At 45.5% G+C, this 9,163-nt stretch overlaps 1 protein-coding gene across 1 annotated transcript; it reads right to left on the bottom strand.

Annotated features, from left to right (window-relative positions):
• Positions 1 to 223: 223 nt before the first annotated feature.
• On the bottom strand, positions 224 to 8,338 carry GLRX (glutaredoxin). The gene is made up of 3 exons (XM_025923613.2): positions 8,036 to 8,338; positions 3,528 to 3,647; positions 224 to 1,478 (listed from the first exon to the last, which is right to left on the bottom strand). The coding sequence occupies exons 1-2, from the start codon at positions 8,240 to 8,242 to the stop codon at positions 3,534 to 3,536; spliced, it is 321 nt and encodes a 106-aa protein (XP_025779398.1). The 5' UTR covers positions 8,243 to 8,338; the 3' UTR covers positions 224 to 1,478; positions 3,528 to 3,533.
• Between the last annotated feature and the right edge of the window lie 825 nt (positions 8,339 to 9,163).

The following is a 9,163-nucleotide window of genomic DNA, read 5'->3' as shown; positions in this document are numbered from 1 at the left end:
GCACAACCTCTGGAGGGCACAGTGTTGTGCAGTGTGTAACTTGCACAATCATGGACAGCAATCTGGTTGAAGGGTATTAGGTAAGAAATGGAAAAATAGAATGTGAAATGAAAAAGACTGTTTTTGAATTCTAAACATTATTCAATAGGTTAGTGTTGACATGTTCAAACTATTTGTCATTTCAATATGAAATCTAAAAATCACATCAACCATTTGTACTTAGTGAAGGATAAGAGCATGTGCCTTTATTTATAATGATTGAGAACAAACATGAATAAAGTTTTAATTTGGTGTATTTCACAATACCATTCCTTAAGATACTGGGAACATAGAAAAGAATTAGGCAAAAATCACTGTCATCTCTGGATATTAGAAAAGAAATTAACCATTCCCACTAGAGACCACAGAAAGAAATTAACTTAATATTGCAGTTCTAGATCAAACTTCACAGTGAAGAACTCTTAAGTTTTCAGAGTGAAGGACAAAGGAGGGAGAGACAATCATTTAGGACCATGTTTCTCAAATTTGGCCCCTTTTACAGACATACTTTTGGGGAAGGGGTTTGTAAATTTCCTGTGGTAACATTTTAAATGTTGCATTTCACTTCTGTTCATAATCTAAACAATACACTCTTCTTCCGGATTGCCTGGATGACCATCTTCCATAACAGAGGAGCCCCGTGATTGCAGCAGCTACACTGATACCTCTGATCCCTGTAGCACCAAGTGAAGACCAACAGTGCTTAACGTTTCATGTGGTGTTTCCCAAGTTGGGTCCTTAAGACCCAGTACAGAGTCTCTGTACTGGTTCAACAGAATTGTTGAACATGTCCTATGAGATCTGTGAGTTGTCAAGGTTAGAACACGGATTCAGAGCAGTGATTCCCAAGATAGGATGGGGTGGGTTGGGGATAATGACTGGGAGACACATATAACTTGAAAAAGCACATTCAAAATACCTATTGTTTTTGTAATGCAAATTCTATCAAGCTAAACTCAACCAAGTAACTTTCAGGCAATAGCAGGAAACCAATTATAGATTAATCCTAAAGAGGATTGGAGTAATCTTGGTTGAGAAACACTGGCTTAGAGGTAGAGGGGTCCTAGCATATGGAGAACATAAGAGACATGTGCCCAAGAGAAAGAACGTCTTTTGGGTCACTGAGTCAATCCTAAGCTATAACTTGTCATGGTCTTTTGGAACCCAAAGTGCCAATGGAGAAGAAACCCAAAATGTCAATCAACCTTCTCCAACCTGTGGTTTGGGGCAAGTTGGTCCACTTTTAATACTGAGTCAAAAGAAGGAAAAGCTGTTTTTGCCAAAAAATCCACCCCCCCCCCTTTTTTTGGGTGAACACATTTCAGAATTTTAAGTAAACAGTTGCTGTGGCCGTTAGCCCCAGATCCATCCGCCAGGAAGTGTGGTCCTCCTTTGAAATGCCATCCAGCTCTCAAGGGGGTATCATCCTGGTGTCTGCCCTGCCAGGAAAACAAAATACAAAGAAGTGGATTTTCTTGGAAAGGTAAATTCCCTTCATTTTTCTTTCATTACCAGAACAATTACTCTTGCTATTTAAGCACATCTGTTACAGCCTTGAGATACAGTTGGCAGCAAAATGCTGAGATCATATAATGCTGAAGGACAATGCAAATAAAGAGACCTTGTGAATAAAAGGTACTCGAATCCCCACCCCAACACAGACATAGTGGGGGCAGTGGTCTTTCACATCTCTCCAGGTAAGTCATTAGTTTTCTTCTATTTTTAATCTAAGCCTACATTGCTAAACAGTGTTCCGGAATAGGAAACATTTGGCACCACAGTTAATGGCTTTTAAGTGCTTTGGTACACAGGGTGAGGCCAGAAGGCTAACACAAACAGACGTAGTGTTCATTGGCTGTGGTGATGCAGTAGAATTGTGATTAGGAGCTTTCTGATATTGGCCACTTTATTTCAAGGTATTCAATTACACTTTTTCAGACTTTTTTATAAAACTTCTGTTTCTATTTTGAGTAACCACCACAAATTACATATGTGCATTGCTCAAATGTAAGTTTTTATTAAACACCCCTCAAAGAACATTTGGTCTAAGAACTATACATTAGTCAAAGTCTCCTTTGACTGATCAAAACCACCGAGTCTCTCTGTGTGGCCTACCTAACAGCTAGCTAACAGTAACAAGAGCTGGCGGAAAGAGGAGCTTGTCAGACCCCACAAGTACCCGGGTTCCTTTTTCAGGAGGTCATCACCCTCTGGCTTTCCATTCAGCCAATGATTTCCTTTGGGTGACAGCTGTAGAAAGCTTTGTTTCGATGTTTGGGAAGCCAATTAAATTGAATTGATTTTCAGTGCGAACATACGCAACGCAAAACAACCTTGCTTTCACATTGCATGTAAAATAATCAAATTACTTACCAGGGCCTGTGCACCCTGCCCCCACCCACATTTCTTGCTGCTACTCATTCTCATGCACTTCACTCAGTCTGTTCTTGCTTGCTTTCTGCTCCTTGAATATTCCATACTTGTCACCCAGGGGCCTTTGCACTTGCTCTTTCCTCTGCCTGAAAACCTTTTTGGCTTTATCTTTACACGGCTGTCCCCTTCTGGTCAACCAGGTCTCAGCTCCACCAGCTGAGAAAGGCCTTCCCTTAGCTTATTAGCTAAATTGGCTCCGTAACCCCTGCCTCATTCTATCACATTATTCTAGTAATTTGTTTCAGGAATTATTTACTTACTTGTTTTTGGTTGGTCTACCTCTCTAGAATGTAAGTTCCATGGTATCTTTTTGTTTGTCACCATATTCCCAGGGCCTAGTACAGTGTCTGGCATGTAGTAAGTGCTCAATAAGTATTTGTTAAATGAAGAGCGAGTGAAAGCATTTCCTCCCACTGACACAATCTCTTTGTAAAATGGGAAGCTCATAAATGACATCACAGTTCTTTTTTTTTAATTAATTTTTTTTTAATGCTTATTTATTTCTGAGAGAGAGACAGACAGTGTAAACAGGGAAGGGGCAGAGAGAGAAAGGGAGACACAGAATCCGAAGCAGTCTCCAGGCTCTGAGCTATCAGCACAGAGCCCGACATAGGACTCAAACCCAGGAACTGTGAGATCATGACCTGAGCCGAAGTCAGATACTCAACCGACGGAGCCACCCAGGTGCCCTGACATCACAGTTGTTGAGATCACCCCACATCACTCTTTCTCTAGCCAAAGTGTCTTTCTGAATTATAATAAAACATAGCAGGGGCACCTGGGTAGCTCAGTCAGTTAAGCATTGGACTCTAGATCTTGGCTCTGCTTATGATCTCCAGGTTTGTGGGTCTGAGTCCCTTTGAGCTGCATGGCAGGATCTGCGCTGAGGGTGCGGAGCCTGCTTGGGATTCTGTCTTTCTTTCTCTTTGCCCCTTCCCCACTTACGCACAGGTGTTCTCTCTCTCTCAAAATAAATAAATAAACTTAAAAAAAACCCACAGCAGAATTACACCATCTCTCATTGTTCCTGGCCGGGCGTGCTGCCCTTCACTCACCTGTAATTACTGTAGAGCTCCAATCTGTTTTAGCCGCTTCAGCAGCTCCCCACTCTGATGCATATCCATTAGGTCAGTGCATCCACCTATACAGTCTTTACCGATAAAGACCCGAGGTACCTAAAGAAAGCAAATGAGCCAAGATAGGTAAGGCCCTTCATCATTAGGTTAGAAAGAATGGCATCTTATCCTTCCTCTAACATTTCCCATGACCCAAAGCTTTTAAAATCACTTTACAACCTCCTCATGTATATTCTTTCCAGTTAGAACTTGGTTAGAAGCATGAAATTATTCAGTAAACAATTATTTTCAAGCCAACAAGTCTGTCAGCTGGAGAATGCTGTGCACAGGTTTGTCTAGCTTGTCCCCATGACCTAAAAATTTCACTCCACATAAACACATTTCAGGAAAAGAATTTCGGCTGGCTGCAGGGAGACCACCCTGATTGAATGCTGGTTTCTCTGAAGTTGGCGCCACACCTGAGCCTTTATGCAGACTGAGCCAGGACAACCAGGAAGGAGTTTTTTCTAAATACAGCCAGACAAGTATTTGCATTAGATCTCTGTCCCTGATGTTCAGATTCACAGTATATTAGAGTCATTTCTCTCTGTTGTGTGCTCTGTCTTCAGCTGGTGAAGGGGTGGTGATATCTGACTCTCCCTTCATTCCTGGCCTATCATAAGATGTTTAAATGCTGTAGCTCACCTGTTTTGGTATCCCTCTGACACATATGAGTCATCGAAGGCATCATAACTGACGAAGGGTTAGTTAAAACATAGGTTTCTACTACCTTTCCCCCACCTGCCCAAATTTCTCATACAGAAGGTCTAGGGTAGGGCGCAAGAATTTGCATTTCTGACAAGTTCCCAGGTAATGTGGACTCCTCTGCTTCAGGAATCATATTTGCAAATGACTGGTAGACACTGAGCAGTTTATTCCTCTCCAGTAAGCGAGGCTTTGAAAACCCAAAGCTCAGCAACAGCCCCCAGCCACCTGAGACAGGTTCTGAAATATGATCGGTCTGTCTCCAGGGTGGAGTTTTTGCACACCATCTGGCAAAGACGGGGGTTTGCCCGAGAGCTGAGAGGCCCCTCTGCCCTTACACCCACCCTCTAGGCAAGAGCAAAACCACCTGAGGCACGGCAGTGACTGACTGGAACCCACACGCAGAGCTGACTGCAGGCTGCATGTGACAGCGTGGGGGACAGTGGTGACAGAACCACAATCTGTTGATTCAGTTGAGGAAGGAGAAACACGTGCTCTGTGCGCACCCCTCCTGGCCCCAGCCGCCTCTTCCAGGAACCTGAGAGTCTCTTACCATCAAGGAGCAGAAAGTAAACTGCCACCGTGAAAGCAAGCTTGCTGTTACTGGGGCCTGTACTCTCCTGGCACACCTTTCTAGGGGCCCCAGCTCGGCTCCTCCTCTGTGCTCCAGGCTGCTCAGACCCAGCTCGGCAACTGCCGAAACTCGTCACCACCTCCTTGGCTAAGTCCCTGGGACAAGCCACCATTATTTCTTCTCATCTGAGGAACTGCTCTAGCCTCCAGATGTCTCCCAGCTTCAGCCTTCAGGTGGCCTTCCTACAGTCACTTTTCCCCCCCAGCCACCAGAGACCCTTTCAAAACGAACATTAGGTTATTCTTCTGCTGACAACTCTTCAGTGGAATCTCATTGCACTTTAAAAGCCACAGTCCTTATGATAGCTTGAAAAGGCCTTCCCAGCCTGTCACCCATTACCTCTCCAACCTCATCTCCTCCTATTTTCCTGCTAACTCAACACTGCTCCAGACACACAGACCTGCTTGCCAGGCATGCAGCCACCACAGGACCTCTGCATGTGCTGTTCCCACTGCCTGGAATACTCTACTGCTGAATTTCTGCATGCCTTGCTCTCTCACCTCCTTTTGAGATCTACTAACATCAGTGAGGCCCTGATGACTCCATTGAAAGCTGTCCCTTGCTGCCTACTGTCTATCTCCCTTTCTTACCTAGTTTTTCCCCATAGCACTTATCACTGACCACCCTCTGCCATACTGTTTTACTTCTCACGTATACTAGAATGTCAGTTCCACAAAGGCAACAGTTTTTGTTTGTTCTGTTCACAACAGTTTTCCAATGTCCAGTAGAGTGTCTAGTATGTAGTTGGTGGTTTCAAAATTGCCGTACCCAACAAAACTCTCCTTCAAAAGTGACGGAGAGATACTTGGTCACACAAGCAAAAATTGAGGAAATGCGTTGCCAATAGATCTGCCTTGCAAGAAATGTTCAAAGAAGTTCTTCAGAGAGAAGGAAAATGATCAACTTCATGAACTTGGATCTACTTAAAGAAGGGCATTAGAGAAAGAATAAGCCAAGATGCCAATCTAGGAGCTTTGGCCAGAGTAAGACCAAAACGATTGCTCAGGTACAGGGCCTGATTGAAGACCTAGGTTTCTGTCATCAGTCAAGTCCTGCTCGGCTCTTACTGTGGGCAGTCACTACAGGTCATTACAGGGTAAGTAAGATAGCAACTATTTCCAGGTCTCCAGCCTCTTCGCATATAAACCCTTCACTCTTAGGGAACAGGAAGCATACGCCTTAAAAGGATCTGTTGTTTACCTTGGAGGAATGCGTTCAGGACTCAAGAACCTGTGAGAAGTATTTTTAAAACTTCAAAAATAGACTTAAGACCACATGAAAAAGTGTTGCTCTATGAAGAAATGGAAAAAAAAAAATGTGTTGAATGAAGAGGTTTCTCCTGCTAAAGAATAGAGGATGCCAGGCTGAGAAGTAGCTCCCAAGATTTGCTGGACTTTGGAATTACCTGAGGATCACAAACATTTTCCCCTCCCGGCCTTATTGAGGTGTGATTGAAAAATAAATGTGTACATATTTAAGGTCTCCAATATTATGTTTTGATATACATATACACTGTGCAATGATTACCACAATCAAGTTGATGAACACATCCATCACCTCACATAGTTAACTTTTGCATCTGTGTGGTGAAAACACTTTAGATTTCCTCCCATAGCAGATTGCAAGAGCACAGTACAGTATTCTTAACTGCAGTCAGCATGCTGTCCACGAGATCCTCAGAACTTACCCATCTTAAGACCGAGAGTTTGTATCCTTTCATCTGGGGATTTAAAACTATTGCTGGCTGCTTCTTCTGACATGTGATTTAACATGTATGAGGAATGACTCGGGCATCTAGATTTTGTAAAAAGCTCCTCATGTGATTCTCATGTGCAGCAACATTTGGGAACCACTGGCTGAGAGGGATCCACCCGTCACTGCGGGGTCCTGGGCACCGCTTTCTCTCCGGACTCCAGGCAGCCTGCACAGCTGGCGGTCCAGCCTAGCAGCAAGAGTCTCTGACCACTGAGCCCTCCCGCTGCAGAGACAAGAGTTCTCAGCTCACAACTGGCACCCTGAAAGCAATAGGCTAACAGGTTTAGCCTCCCTCTGTACCAAAATACTGATTTCTGACAGGAGAGGAAAGGAGAAACAGCCTCTAACGCTTTATACTCAGAACCCAGAGAAAATCCTGAGTCAAACTAGAATGGAACTAGGGTACGTGCTTCTGCAAATGCTGTGTCTGAGAACGTGCATCCCGAGAAGGGCTGGCGTGAGCTGGTGGACAGGCAGTTACCACACCCAGTACCACAACTGGTAGAAGCTACCTGGTTGGCTGTCCATCCCACCAGAAGCCATGGATGCTGAGGAAGAGGAAACCTTTTGAAGTAGAGAACAGCAGTTCTTAGTGGGGCTCACGGTCTAAGAGCAAAGGGGACTTGGAGGTGCCTTGCGCTAGACTGATCTTGCAGCCAGGGAGGTCCTTGAGGATCATCGAGGTGGGGTCTTGCCCAGGGTCACACAGCAAGCCATTGTGAGAGCCAGCCTGAAACTCTGGCCCCTGAACTTCCTACCAGGACAGGCCTGGAAACTTCTGTAGTTCAGAAGAAGGGACAAATAATGAGCCTTTAGATTTTTCCAATGGGAGGAGTTAGAGAAAATATGGAAGAATGAGCTAATTGGGTAATAAAGAGAGCTCAGAGAAAAGACTGAAGGACAGCAAATCCCACTTGGCCAAGTGAACACAGAACAAAGAGCGCACACGATTCCCATGTTCATAAAAGAACCGTACGGATCACACTCGGCCCCTCCACCCCACCTTCTAGCCCCAGCCCTGCAAGCTGAAAACTGTCATTTCCCCGGCAGTGCTTGAAACAAAGACTCGGGATGGCTCAACAACTCCCCAGACAGCTGCTGGACCCGCGCTCCCAGACGCACAGCACAGGGTCTGCGAGGACCTTTGGCTGCAGTCCAGCTGCCTGGTCCCTGGAGCAGTGTCTTCTTTCTGGCGCCCTCCCCCACCCCGCAGAGCCCTCCCGCGCCTTGAGTGACGACTGAGTGACGGAGCCCTAGCGGTGTCCTAGAGAAAGGCACTGGCAGGCATATCCTGTGCACAGCCCCCACAAGATAAAGGAATCTGAGAGCTTTCGCCCAGCCTTTGAGAACTCACTGTTCTGGCTCCAGTGAGCTGTTGCAAATAATCTTGAATCTTGCTAGTGTCACTGGTGGCTGTGATATCGACAAATTCCAAAACCCCTTGTTTGAAGGGCAATTGGCTGAGGAGCTCTTGGGTCCTCTTGCAGTAGGGACAGGAGGGCTTGATGAACACAACCACCTTCCCGGGCTGGATTTTGCAGTTCACAAACTCTTCAGCCATGCTGACAGGCGGCCGCCTCCAGGGGAGGAATCCTCAATGGCAGGTAATGCTCCGAGTGTAAACCGGTGGCCTGGCCAACTGGCGCTTATTTAAAGGAACCTCCCTGGAGGAGGAGTTTGCCCAGCAGCGTGCTGGATTTTTAAAGGGACAGATCCAATGTCATGTCAGTCTCGTATGATTCATCAGCTAGAGATGCAGAGAAGAATGCATACTTCTGTTTAATCAGTGGCTGTGCCCAGGGTGGCAGTGTGACCTCAGCTCTTTCAGGAGCACCTGCCCTTTGGCAGAGAGCACAGTCAAATTACCCTTTGGAGAAGCATATAAAGTATGCAGACCAGCCCCAGGGAGGGGGCCGAGCCAGCAGTGACTCCTTAGAGTCAAATCTTTGTTTTCCCTCCCAGAGATGGCAAAAACTCACACAGAGACAGAATCTTTCATGAAACAGAACACAGTGAAATCACTTTAGAGGAAGTGAAACTGAAATTGTGAATTGCATCCATCTTGAGGTTGCTCCCCTGGGCATTTTGCTTGGTCTGGTTGATGGTTATTAGTTCCCAACACATAGAAATCCAGAGATTTCACAAAAGAGTCTGGACTTGCAACCTTTCTCTGAAAAGTCTGGTCTCAGTGACCTGTGGCAGCTGCTGGGGCTGAGTAACTGCGTTCCATCCCCACAGGGCAGATAGGGACTCTGGTTTACTACCGATGGCTAGCTCCTTGACCGCCAGAAGCATTTGCTTTTGTGACCCTTGAACATCAGTTTTCCATGAAAGCAAATTTCAACATCCGCCCTGATTTCAACTGCAGGCTTAATGAGGGTGTATTTCTCTGTTTAACCCTCTGTTTGTGACCCTTCCTACCACCTTCACCTGAAGCATATGAAGACACAAAGATATGAAGCAAGGGCTGTAAGACAGGAAG

Source organism: Puma concolor, chromosome A1 (assembly GCF_028749965.1).
Source record: "Puma concolor isolate L17-30 chromosome A1, mPumCon1.1.hap2, whole genome shotgun sequence".
Classification (NCBI taxonomy): domain Eukaryota; kingdom Metazoa; phylum Chordata; class Mammalia; order Carnivora; family Felidae; genus Puma; species Puma concolor.
Note: the sequence above shows the minus strand (reverse complement) of the source record. Positions and strands in the feature narration are given on the sequence as shown.

Coding starts and splice junctions, on each gene's coding strand:
- GLRX (XM_025923613.2), bottom strand. CDS start 8,242: ATGGCTGAAGAGTTTGTGAACTGCAAAATCCAGCCCGGGAAGGTGGTT. Junction 3,648..8,035: donor AGCTCACTGGAGCCAGAACA/GTGAGTTCTCAA, acceptor TGCTTTCTTTAG/GTACCTCGGGTCTTTATCGG.